Source organism: Xenopus laevis, chromosome 2L (assembly GCF_017654675.1).
Source record: "Xenopus laevis strain J_2021 chromosome 2L, Xenopus_laevis_v10.1, whole genome shotgun sequence".
Classification (NCBI taxonomy): domain Eukaryota; kingdom Metazoa; phylum Chordata; class Amphibia; order Anura; family Pipidae; genus Xenopus; species Xenopus laevis.
The window spans coordinates 46,593,233-46,607,107 of NC_054373.1; the positions used below are offsets into that span (position 1 = coordinate 46,593,233).

The 13,875-nt window shown below is 38.6% G+C and overlaps 1 protein-coding gene across 1 annotated transcript in view; it reads left to right on the forward strand.

The window, feature by feature from the left end:
- The window catches only part of LOC108708027 (phosphatidylinositol transfer protein alpha isoform), a 35,879-nt gene that overhangs the window by 18,731 nt on the left and 3,273 nt on the right, over positions 1-13,875 (forward strand). Inside the window, exons 3-10 of the mRNA XM_018246279.2 lie at positions 2,966-3,111; positions 4,517-4,608; positions 8,976-8,983; positions 10,573-10,647; positions 10,773-10,856; positions 11,168-11,245; positions 11,449-11,559; positions 12,709-12,831. Of these exons, the coding sequence (XP_018101768.1) occupies positions 2,966-3,111; positions 4,517-4,608; positions 8,976-8,983; positions 10,573-10,647; positions 10,773-10,856; positions 11,168-11,245; positions 11,449-11,559; positions 12,709-12,831 (717 nt within the window). The remainder of the gene's footprint in view (positions 1-2,965; positions 3,112-4,516; positions 4,609-8,975; positions 8,984-10,572; positions 10,648-10,772; positions 10,857-11,167; positions 11,246-11,448; positions 11,560-12,708; positions 12,832-13,875) is intronic.

The following is a 13,875-nucleotide window of genomic DNA, read 5'->3' on the forward strand; positions in this document are numbered from 1 at the left end:
AGAGGGCCTTGATATTTAGCCCCTTACAGCCAAAGGCACAGATTTTGTTAGCTTGGGAATATACTAGCAACATTTACCTATTCCATGAACAGGATAGAGTATGAGGTAGACTAAAGCTGGCCATAGATGCAAAGATCTGATCGTTCGATATTCGGACCGTGTGTAGAGAGTCCTGACTTTTTTCATCCGGCAGAGATTGTCGGACATAACTTTCGTACAATTGCTGTCGGGCAGAACATCGGTTGATCTTTGCTTTTCTACTTTATTTGATCGGAATGGTTAGTGGCAGGTCAGGAGACGGGGAAGTCCGATTGTTCGATGATTTGTACGATCGGATCTTTGTGTCTATGGCCAGCTTTAGGGATAGAGCTGTGCTGTTATGGAAGATCAGATCAATTAGGGTAGAGTAGAAAGGGATAAATTGGATAAGGAGCTGTGAGGGCATGGATAGTAAGATTAGTTAGGTTACGGTGTATGGGGAAAGAGCTGCAAGGGTCAGTATAAGGTAAGTATGTAGATTCAGCAAGGAGCAGCGAGTCCATGGGGATCAGGGAAGGTGATGTGAAGGCAAGTGGGCAGAGTGCATTTGGGGAAAGGGCTGTGATCAGTGGGCATTCAGATTGGAAAGTGAGCTGTGAGGGCAGTGTGATCAGGAGGTGGGCATGAAGATTGTATGGACATTTTGGAGGGAACTGTAAAAGCTATGGGGCAGGAGAGATTGTGGGTATGAGCTTTTAAGGCATGGTGATGATGATGACGAACCCATGGAAAAATCGATAATTGAGCTGTCAGTGCATAGAGATCAGTAAGCTGATTGAGGGGCTATATACAGACTAGAGCAGCTTCCTTGTCATGTCAAACATTTAGACCCAAATAGAACTCTTGTTCTATTGGACATGACCTGGACAGATACCTTTAGTCAATCAATACATACTGCACAAATGCTAATGTAGTGTCCTTGTAAGCATTTCAATTTGCTTTGTTTTATTTTTTTTTTCATTTGTAATCTCATTCCTCCAAACTTTTGACAGCCAGTGTTAAGTCCTTGGTCCTTCGTTCAATGCCACCATATCCTTCCTGCAAGTCTTTCTGAGTGTGTGGCACTTCAGCAACTTAAGACAAAGTGAAAATAATATTCTCTTCAATCTATAAACTCTGGACGATATGTGTTGTCTTTTCTGAGTTTTTCACTGACCCCAGGGAATGTCAGTAGGTTAGTTTAAAGGTTCATAAAACAGCCAAGCACGTTTTTTTTCTTGCCTTTTAAGGCCTTTAATCCTTTAGTGGTATAAACACTGGAAATCTGAAGGATAAGAAAGAAGTACAGTATACGGTAGTATACTGCTCTACAAAAAAAAAATGACTGTTAAATTTAAAAAAATATTTATGTATTATAACCTGAAATTTAACAGAATCTAATTTAATTTTAACTGTGCTTTTGGATGTGTATATGTATAACTATATTTGTAAAGTGCTGTAAGGACCCACAGCAAACACTATATAAAAATAAACACATGGAGGACAAGTGACAATAAATAAAATAAATATACACAAAATACAAAGAGCTTATATGTGGCAAGACAGAAGGAAGGGGTTCCTGCCCTGTGGAGCTTACAGTCTAAAACTGTGTATCCCTTTCTGTCCCTTTTTTTTATTTCTCCCTTTCTTATTTTGTGCACTAACCCCTTCCTACTGTCAATTTCTCCTGCTTTATTGAAAAGCAGTAACAAATATAGTTTTAAAGGCATGGTTCAGTTTGCATGTGTGCCTATGCAAAGTCACTGTATTTACTGAACAACTGAAAGTACATCAAATGTAAAACATTAAAAAAGTAACAGTTGGAGTTGATTGACTCATGATTGGACTTGGATATTTTTTTACTGGTGCAATGCAGAATAATGTTGTCCACCCTATGTGCAGAATGTATTTTTCCTAAATCTTAGTTCTCAGGATGGGGTCTGTTTTTGCTCCCTCAGTAATACCAGACAACTGGATAGTTCTGTGATGTCGACATTTTCTAAATCTATCAACTAATGGAAGGCCAGAGATTCTACCCTGTCCTAGATTTCTCTTCCAATATTATATCTTTTTCACCCAAATTTCTCTATGTTTAAAAAAAAGAAAAAGAAAAACCAAAATAAGATTAAAGGATCAGAAATAACAGGAAGGATTAGAGAGGCGATGCAAACAATGCTGGCACCCTCTGATCCTCTTAAAACTTATCCTGTGACCTGTATTACCGAGATCTGCTAAGGGAAGAAGGAGCAGAAACAAAGATTGTGGTGTATAGTTTAGACTGAAGTGCAGAGAGATATTACTTACAGTGGACTGCTTTATAATCAAAGGGAACAGAGCCTCTCAAACTGGGATCTTTTGTTTTGCCTTTTTTGCTTTCTTCCTTTTTATTTTTCAGTTTAGTCATCCTTGTCCATATTCACTTGCCTCAGGGGACTGTCAGAAACTGCAACTGACGTTGAAAATCAAATTCTAATTGCACTGCTTCATTTCAAGGAACCCCTCGCCCCATTGTACAGTCCTGTAGCAAACATATAAAGACTGAGTTATTCTAAAGCTTTACTTCTCCTTTAACCCCTTAACCATCACTTATGTTTGCACATGCCATGGTCTCTTAGAAGTTCTTGCCAGTGTCTATCGATACATTTTTGTAAAGTAAATAGTAGCACAAAAATGGTTTCCATTATGATCTTGTGGCAGTTGACGTAGTCAGCTTAGACAGTTGCATCAAATGACAGCTTTTTAGTTTAAATATTCCAGATGCACAGTTGTAAAGTTTATTCTTTCTGTATGACTGATTTATCCTGCAGTCCTTATGTTCTCATTTGTTGCTGCTGAAAAGCTTCTAGAGCTATTAGCTTTAGTCATTCTTTTGTGACATTTGGTAGTGCTCCTGGAAGTCTCAAACCATCATTCTTTAATGTACACACACTTTTGTAATGTTTTTCAGTACCAAGTGGGACAGTTGTATTCTGTGGCTGAAGCGAGCAAGAATGAAACTGGAGGAGGAGAGGGTGTGGAAGTGCTTGTAAATGAACCTTATGAAAAAGATGGCGAGAAGGGTCAGTACACACACAAAATCTACCACTTGCAGAGGTAAGCTGTCTCACTATATTTCTTTTTTAAAGTTATCTACATTGTCCTATTTAAGTGCCCATTGTTATATATACACCCATTCACAATAGACTAATCTTTGGGCTGGAGCAGTGGGTTCCAAACTGTTGTACTGTGGACAGCATGGCAATTTGCTATCCTAGATACATTTGGAAGCCCCTTGTTCAAGTTCAGTTAGGGTGGGATTTTGGGTGACTGTATTTTTCATAGTTCCAAAAATATATAGGACAGGAAATACCTAATGTTTTCCTATAGCAGCATGGGTAAGTAATGGGTATCCTTACCAAAGATCTGACCTTCAAAAGCAGGCCCTGGCTAAAGATTGGAGCTTTAACCAAACGTATTTTTAACAACGACTGGGCTAAAGTCAGAGCTAAAGGTTTAAAGAAGAAATAAAACTTAGCCCTGCTCCATTGCCCCCCTTCAAGCTTCCTCCCTGCAACATCTATTCCTTTTAAAGTCTCCCAGTATCTGTTATAAATCTGAGTTGTGCAGCAGAGTTCAAAGGGGCCATCTTCTGTTTTTCTTCTGATCCTCTTCTGTCAGTTGCTGATATGGATCTTACAGGAGTATGTGCAGTAGACACTTATTCAGGACATAGATTCTTGCTCCTCTAAGATCTGTGTTGCCACTCTAACAGAAGAAGATCAGTGATAGACAGAAGATGGTACCTTTAAACTCCACTGTGCAACTATTTAGATTTATAACAGAACAGGAGACAGGCAAACTTTTATAAGGCATAGATGCTGGGCAGTGGAGGGGGCTAGGGTTTTGTTCTCCTTTAACCCCCCCTTCCAGCTTGATTTTTATTTTATAAAATTGCCTGTCTTTCCAGATATGTAGCAGTGTTAACATAATGAGTTAAAAACAACAGGATGTTGATATACTTTTGGGTTGCAAAGCTCACTTTTGTCTAGTTACCAATAGCAACTAGTCTAGAGTATGCTTTAATTGGCGTAGTGCAGGAGTGCCAAGATTTTAGCAATGTGGAGTGTGTTTTTCGCCTCAAATGTTATAACTGTTCTCCCACAGATAATATAACTAAATAAAGAATTAATTTATTTAAAAACACTAGCACCTATATTAGCCAACTGAATCTCAATTGAATTTACCATGAAGGCTGGTCTAGTGGAGCTAATCATAGGCAATGCTGGGCAGCGGTGATCTACTGATTACCAGCTTAAGATCTGCTGTTAGATTGCTATCTACCTTTTGGCCGAGCACATTTAATATAATGAAAGCCAGCATTGAACTGATTCTTATGTAAAGCCTCAAGTATTTATGAATGTGTGTGTAATGCAGTAAAATGATTAGTAGTCTGAGCTCTGTGTTTCCCAGGGAAACTCTAATGCTTACTTGTCTCATGTAATATTTCATCCTTCTGCAGCAAAGTACCAGTGTTTGTTAGGATGCTGGCGCCCGAGGGGGCTCTGAATATGCACGAAAAGGCCTGGAATGCCTACCCCTACTGTCGAACCAGTGAGTAATGAGGACCCTCTCTTAGAGAAGATGAATAGTGCCATTGTTTCATGTAACACTAACAAAATGATTGGATACCAGACACAATCCCTTACATGCTGGCAGCCTGACTATGAACTGTTACCATAGGAGTGTTCAATCATCTAGTTTTGAGTTTGTTACCTGATCTGATGGTGCTTCTCACTTGCACTGCTCTTTGCCTTGAATAATTTAGGCCTTTTTGACAGGCATCTCGTTACCTGTGCTAGGAGAAGCTCTAAAGTTCAGAATATGCAGGCACCCATTTTCCTCCCCTATGGCAAAAAGATGTCACTGTTTGAACTGAATAAGGAGCCAGAACCTTATCCCATGGAATTAAAGAGGGTAAAGGGGCATTAATTAAAAAACAGTAAAACAGATCTTGCAGCTCGATCTTCAGTAATGAAAGAAATCTATTAAATTGTCTTAATATTTTTTAAATAACTATTTGTACACAGATCCTCTGTGGTCATCCATATCCGTTATCGGGATAATCTGGACCCTACCAACCAGGTAGCTGCTGAAAATCCAAACTGGAGAGATGCTGAACAAAAAAGCTAAATAATGCAAAAATCACAAATAAAAAAATGAAGACCAATTGATTATTTCAGAATAACACTTTCTACACCATACTAAAAGTTAATTTAAATGTGAACAATTAACATGTATTTATATAGCGCCAACATATTGTGTAGCACTGTAAAGTAAATGTGATTATACAACTAAATCACATGAATTATATACATAGAACATATGGAGTTACATACATCACAATCATTACCGGTAAAAAAGGTGAGGAAGGCCCTATGCAAAAGAGCATACACTCTAAAGGGAAGGGAGTAATACACAAGGTGTGGGAGTGGGCAAGATCGAATTAAGTGGGTGAAAAATGTGGTACTGTATGTGGTGTTGCATTTGGTAGGTAAGCAGAGTGAGCGTAGGCTTCTCAAAGAAGTGCGTTTTAAGAGATTTCTTGAAAGCAGAAAGGTTGGGAGAAAGTCGGACAGACCGTGGGAGAGAGTTCCAGAGGAGGTGCAGCCCTTGCAAAGTCTTGAATGCGAGCATGTGAGGTTGAGTAGCAGGTCAGTAGAGGAGCTTAGTAAGCGGTTGGGGGAGTATATAGAGATGAGTTGAGAGATGTAGGGTGGGGCAGAGTTATGAAGTGCTTTGAATGTCAGGGTCATTAATTTGAATTTGATTCGTAGCGGAAGCCAGTGCAGGGATTGACAGAATGGCGAGGCAGAGGAGGAGCAGTTGTTGAGGTGTATGAGCCTTGCAGCAGTGTTCATTATGGACTGGAGAGGTGACAGTCTCTGGAGGGGAAGGCCAATTAAAAGAGAGTTACAGTAGTATAGACGTGATATGACGAGAGAGTGAATTAGAATTTTGGCAGCATCTTGGGTGATAAATGATGGTATTTTGGATATGTTCAAGGTAACACTCCCTTTTAGTAAACCTAGAGGTCACCTTGCAGTAGTAGGGTTTGGTTGGTATTTGTTTATAGAGGTGCAGTGGCCAGATTAAATTTGTACCTCATTATTCCCTTAGTTTAAGGGTACCTGTACTTTATTATTGGGGAGTCTACTTTAAACAATGTTATCTCATCCACTGCAAGATCATTTTCTGGGTTTGGTTACTTTACTGTGGAAACTGTAACTTTATAATGTTCAGCAAGGAACTAATCTACCTGTTTTTGGATATTGTTAGGTATATGAGTCTTTAGCTCAGGATCATCTGGTAGTTCTTGATTTACCTATTAAAGGGATACTATCATGGGAATTTTTTTTTTTTTTTTTTTTTGAAAACACATCAGTTAATAGTGCTGCTCCAAAAGAGCAAATAGATTTTTTTTATATTTAACTTTGAAATCTGACATTGGTTTCCCAGCTGCCCCAGTCATGTGACTTGTGCTCTGATAAGCTTCAGTCACTCTGTACTGCAAGGTGGAGGGATATCACTCACCCCCCGACCCAGCAGCCTAACAACAGAACAATGGGAAGGTAACCAGATAGCTCCCTAACACAGGATAACAGCTGCCTGGTAGATCTAAGAACAGCACTCAGTACTAAAATCCAAGTCCCTCTGTAACACATTCAGTTACATTGAGTAGGAGAAACAGCAGCCTGTCAGAAAGCAGTTCCATCCTAAAGTGCTGGCTTTTTCTGAAAGCACATGACCAGGCAAAATGACATGAGATGGCTGCCTACACACCAATATTACAATTCAAAAAAATACACTTGCTGGTTCAGGAACAAAATTTTATGCTGTAGAGTGAATTATCTGCAGTGTAAACAATGTAATTTAGAAATACAAACTACATCATAAAAATCATAACAGAATCCTTTTAAGCATCCCTGTTTTAGGTGATCACTGTCGGGTCCAGCAAATATGAAGTTGTAATTTTCGAAAAAGCACATTGCAGATAAAACTTAGTCCCAATATAAATACATAGGGTAATGTTCGCCAGACCCAAAGCAGGAGCTCCCTCCTGGTGCAGGCAGCATAACACTTTCTTGCAGCATTTTCTGGTCCAAATAGTATTGTTTCCTCAAACTGAAGTTCGGCCATTATTAGCCTGCAACTCCAGTGAGGTACAAAATTTTACTATGATCAGTGGGAATTATGTGGCAATACTCTTATTGCAGCTACAGCTTTAAAATTGTTTGGGTGTAAGCACAGCTTTCCTGTTGCTTTATCTGTACATGTACATAGATATACGTAGCTTACGTGGTCATACACAGGATGATAAAAGCTACCAACTCAGTCCTTCTGGACTAAGCTTTTCAGAATGGCTCGCTATCAGATCAGCCTACTATCACTCAGCTCAAGGTGGCCACATTGGGTAAACATTGACTCATTTAGTGACCTCACCAAACGAGCGGATCTTCAGGAGTATGAGCATATTTAGTGTTATGGCAGAGACTAATGTGAATGATCTATCATTTCTGCAGAATATTTTGACATCATATTAATAAAGTATAATAACATCCTAATAAGTTTATACAGGTATGGAACCTGTTATCCAGAATGCTCGGGACCTGGAGTTTTCTGGATAATCATATCTTTCCGTAATTTGGGTCTTCATATCTTAAAGGTGGCCATACACGGGCCGATACGTTGGGCCCTCTGACGGCTTCTCAGAAAAGTCAGCCAGATGTCGATCGGGCAGGGTTGAAAATCACGTCGGATCGCGGCCGCATCTGTTCATTGATGCCATCTGACCGCCCGTTTTACCTACATTTTACCTACATTACGATCCGATCGTTGGGCCCTAGGGCCCACAATGGGATCAGCCCGATATCACCCACCTCAATGTGGGCATAACGGGGAGAGAGATCAGCTTGTTTGCGAAATTGCCAAACGAGCGGATCTCTACGTGTATGGCCACCTTTAGTTTACTAGAAACTCGTATAAACATTAAATAAACCTAATAGGCTGATGTTGCTTCCAATATGAATTAATTGTATCTTAGTTTGGATCAAGTACAAGATACTGCTTTATTATTACAGAGAAAAAGGAAATCATTTTTAACATTTTTGATTATTTTGATAAAATGGAGCCTATGGGAGACACCTTTTCCGTAATGTGGAACTTTCTGGATAACTAGTTTCCAGATAACGTATCCCATACCTGTAGTACCTTTGTCTTACAATAAGGGTATGACTACATGGGCATTTTCTGTGCGATCCGTCGCACTGCGCAAAAACGCAGGTGTCAAATCGCAGGCGACGGAAATAAGTTAAGTGAATGCATTGTCGGATGGTGTTGCAGTGTTGATCTGACGCGACACGACTGTCGGATGCAGGCTCAGCGTACATGCCATTTGATGCATGCGTTTTTGCGAGTCGGATCGCACAGAAAGCGCCCATGTAGTCCTACCCTTATACAGAAAAAACAAGCAATGATCTGTGTAATAATAGTTCACAAATTGAATTTCAAAACTGTGCACCCCTGGCTGTAGTGAATATTGTTGAAAACCATGGCCAAAAAACTGATCAAAATAATACATTTTAATGGGTGTCAGTTCCCTGTAGTTTAATGTTTTATGTTCATGTCTGCACAGTGACCTTCACTGTTGTCCTAAAGACGATAGGGTTTTGCTTTGAATAAATTATCTTTCCACTACAAACGAGTAGTGTGAAATGTCACTTGCTGCTGTTTAGAACCTGAGAAGAAATATGGTTCATTTAGAGACAAATTCACATCTTTAACTTGTAAAAAAGGACCAAACACACCTAAAGTGTAAATCTGCTGTTGAACTTGTATACTTATGTAATGCATTCAGCTGTTTGGATTAATCTTGCTGATATTAATTTTTTTCTCTTCTTCTTTTCATTATCTGTAAACAGTAATTACAGTAAGTATCTAATGTTTTTATGAAATACAGGATAAATATTTGAGATGTCCTGAACTGATTATTTTGCATTGGTCCTAATGTTGAATCCTTCATAAAATATTTTGTTTAAATACCAAACAATCTTAAACCTATTTTGGAATATTTTTATATTCGCATGAGTGACTAAAGCTGCAATATACAGGAACAAAATTCAATGCCTTCTCTTGGCCTGCAGATTACAGTCACATGATCGTAAGAATTTGGTACATTTTTAGTACAAGCTATATTTCCAAATGAAATTAGGGAAAAGTTGCCCCCCCCTCTCATACTTGAACAGAATAGATAGAGCTTTTGTCCCAGTGGGAACTTTGCTGATGCTTGTTTGGGGGAATGTAATGATTATTTATAGACCTGAACTGTCTGAGAGCCAGCTAATATAAGTGCTGCAGAATTCTTCAAACTGAATATTTTTCCTGAGATCTTGAGCCTCCAGTAAAATGGACTGAGCTTTTTAAGAAACCGCAGTTCATCACCATTAGCTATCATACTATTAATTTGGACATTAGAACTCCTGCGAGGTTACTCGCTAGTCGTTTTTCCATTCAGGGTTTAAAAGCACCATGTATAGCAATATGATACTTAATTTCTGAAATTTCTTATAAAATGTGTGAAGGGGACAACGAACCGACTGCTACTGGAACCTTTGGATTTCGTCTGACCAACAATGCCTAGTATTCCGGATCCGGGGAACTTGCACAAAGAAACACCAACGAGTGGATCAGAATAACAAGTTCCCCGGATCCGGAATACTAGGCATTGTTGGTCAGACGAAATCCAAAGGTTCCAGTAGCAGTCGGTTCGTTGTCCCCTTCAGTCTGGTGTCAGAAGTGGGAGGTGTTTCTTTGTGCAAGTTCCCCGGATCCGGAATACTAGGCATTGTTGGTCAGACGAAATCCAAAGGTTCCAGTAGCAGTCGGTTCGTTGTCCCCTTCAATGTGTAATTATTAATGTTCAGGAAGGTTTTAACAATTACTGCCATGCCAGAACTGTCCTTAATTAATCCTTTGGCAATACAGGACCCACATTCAAAGCCTGACTTGATTAGGAGGGTTAAGAAGTTGAGTTTCTAAGATTCATTAGCGTGTTGGGCCTGAATATTTTACCACCAAAAAGCCACGTGGAGGCAGAAGTTGTACTTGTACTACGTACCTTTGTTTAAAAAAATGTCCATAATTTGACAATCATCAACCACCCCCTTTGTAACCAGCAAAGTTACATCTTTTTACCCCCCTCTGCAGTTAGGGACTTAAGGCAATACCCCTATACCCACTTGATTACTAGCCTATTTTCCCACAACGTTAGACTTTCAACAGTGCAGTAAGGTGGAGTCTGTCACATCTTCTGAACATGTTTTCTGCCCATGCATTCTCACAGCATAGTTAATAAGGACTCTCATAACATGTATCCTCCATGTGTCAGGAGATGCTGGTAGCTCAAAAAAGTTGGAAAGCTACAGATTGATGAATTATTGAGCCCTGCCAGGAAAACCCTGCAATAAAAACACATCTGCATTCCAGATATTAATTTGTGTTCCATATATTCTATTGCAGAATGAATACATGAAGGATGACTTTTTGATTAAGATTGAAACATGGCACAAGTCAGATCTGGGTATGCAGGAAAATGTAAGTGTTGTGTCCTATGCGCTCTCTGTTTAAAAGAAAAAAATGCAACCAAAAATTGCATTTCTGCACTTCAGAACAGACCTGCAACACACTGTGCCTACTGTGTACTTGTCATTTCTCTCTAGGTACACAAACTAGAGCCAGAGGTCTGGAAGAACGTGGAGGTGGTTAATATTGATATTGCTGACCGAAGGCAGGTTCTAACTAAGGTTGGTTTAAAGGGATAATTATGTAAAGTAAGAAGTCAATAAAAAGTAATTTGTCATTGTGCACCCTGTTCCCCGAGCTATTCACAAAATTCTCCAAATACTTGATTACTTTCAATTCCTAATATTTAAAAAATTCAGGTAAAGAGTGAGTATAAAGCTCCACATGGTAATTCATAATATCATTCCAATTACCTTTACGAAGAGCAGTATTTCTACGATGTTTAAATCTCACTTCATACATTCTATTTTGCTAATCACCACACAATTAAAACTGATATTTAAGATTTCTGTGTTTTTTTGTTTTTTTTTAGGACTATAAACCAGAGGAGGACCCAGCAAAATTTAAGTCTGTCAAGACTGGCCGTGGACCATTATGCCCTGATTGGAAGGTCATTATTTTTATTTATTTATTTATTAGCTCGCCAAAACACATAAAGTTAAGATATTATTATTATTTTTAATACTACAATTTCCTCCCGCAGTTACCTTATCACTAAAAGGCAGCTAGCAGGATTTTTCAAATCCTGAATGTATTTTTTTCATTATTTTTGCTGTGATTTGTATTGTGAAACTTCACTGATCCTTTTTCTAGAAAACTTTGGGCCAGCAGAAGGACTGTCCTCACATGTGCGCTTACAAGCTGGTCACAGTCAAGTTCAAATGGTGGGGTCTCCAGAACAAAATTGAGAGCTTCATACAAAAGGTTAGTGTGAACCAAGAGCAGGATTCATTCTATAAGGTGATATTTTACTTACTTGACTGATTTTACCACAGTTATTTATATTTGTAAAGTTTGTGGATGAGTAACTCATTTAGACACATCTATAAATGTGGTCAATATTTAATATTATTGTGTATTGTTATGATATGTATTTCTTTCTTCCATCTTCATGTAAAATTGTCAGACAGTTAAAGTATACCTTTTATCTAGAAATAATGCCCCGGACTGAGGATTTCCGGATAACAATTTTTTTCGGAGTTTGGATCTTCATACCTTAAGTCTTCTAGAAGATCATGTAAACATTAAATAAACCCAATAGGCTGGTTTTGCCTCCATTAAGGATAATTCAAGTACAAGCTATTGTTTTATTATTACCGAGAAAATAAAATTGTTTTTTAAAATGTTGATTATTTTATTATAATGGAATCTATGGGAGGCAGCTTTCAGGATAACGGTTTCCGGATAACTGACCCCACACCTGTATAGGTATATAACGCCAAAAAACCCTCATTGCTGTGGTGGGAATACCATGTAAACGGCAGTATGGACGTAATATCCAAACTTTATTTTGACTGTTGATTTATTTGTATAGGAAGCCCATAATAATATTATATAATCATATGATTTTTGTTGAAGATAGAATGGCCAAAATGTAGAGGGTTGGCAACATTGTTTAGGGTTTAAAGTCTTCGTAACAGGCACATTCTCTCTGGTGCACTATTCAGTATAAAGTCTGCTTTAAGTGGTCTAGTGAAATTTAGAATAATGGAATCAATCAGAAAACAGGATCTACAGGATTATTGGACCAGGGTGCAAGTACATCACTTCTAATTCATAAATATAAGTGCATAGAGAATGTTGTGTATATTTGTTTTTAAAAGGAGACATTGATCCTATTTAAAAGGGGCAGATACAAATTTATCAGCATGATAATTTATCGGATATATATATCTGGTGTTTTCATTAAAATATAGCTACGTTTCGTAGGATGTTGGTGTATTCGTTGAAACCCTCCCAAGAAAATGCATGCATGCAGGCAAATGCTTTATAATCCCTAGAATGATAACATAGTATCTGTATTTGAGGTATAGATTATTTTTAACTGGTAGCCAATTTGTTTGTTGTTGTCAGCAAGAGAAGAGGCTGTTTACAAATTTCCATCGTCAGCTTTTCTGTTGGCTGGATAGATGGGTGGAACTAACAATGGACGATATTCGCAGAATGGAAGAGGAGACAAAGAAACAGCTTGATGAGGTTGGTGAAATTGTGAAACTGCCTGATTTCTCTTGAATCATCTATTCTGCTTTTCCATGCTGCATTGGACACGCACACGCACACGCACACTGCATATTATATAGCTCCTAAAATACCTACACCCCTACGTTAATTTGAATCGGTGTATGTAAAACACTTTATACATTGTTGATACCTGGTCATTGGCCAGAAATGTGAAAGGAGGCATTTTACATGCAGTGATTCAAATGAATGTGGAAGGGCAGGTATTTTCTAGTGATTTATCACCTGCAGGAGAGATTTAATGTGGACAATAAAGTACCTACCATAACCCTTAGTGCGAAGGCAGAATGGGTGCATTTATCGCTTTTGTAAAGGGGTTGTTTATCTTTAAGTTAACTTTTAGTTTGATGTAGAGAGTGATATTCTGGCCTGAATAGAAAGATGAGTAATAAAAAGTAGCAATAATTTTGTAGCCTTACACAAGATTTGTTTTTGGATTGGGTCAGTGACCCCCATTTGAAAGCTGGAAAGAATCAGAAGAGGACCATTCAAAAACTAAAAATTAAAAATAAACAAACAATTGAACCAAGGCCAATTAAAAAGTAATTTAGGATTATCCATTAGCTAAGATACTAAACCACCCTTTAAGTCTGAAAATGCAGCACCCATAGGGGCAAATTTACTTACCTCCGAAATTGCGCCAGCTGGCTTCGCTGACATTGCAACACTTGGCTAGGCGTAGATTGACCAGGACAACGCTACTTCACTAAAATCCGAAGTTGCGCTAGCGTTACTGCGGTAAGCAAAGCGAAGTTGTGCTAGCGTTGCCTATTTTGCATACAGCGGGAAGCCATATGCAAATGTTGCAGCCAATACATTACACTACACAAGCCCAGGGAAACCTGGTAACAATAAACTCGAATTGTTATATTGCCCTACACATGAGCCCAATGTATAGTTTATGTGCCATATGTTAGGAAATGTAGGGGGGAAGCTGGGTACCCCCCAAAAAAAATTACAATCTTTTGCAGCCTATCACCCTGTAAAAAGTAAAAGACGCCA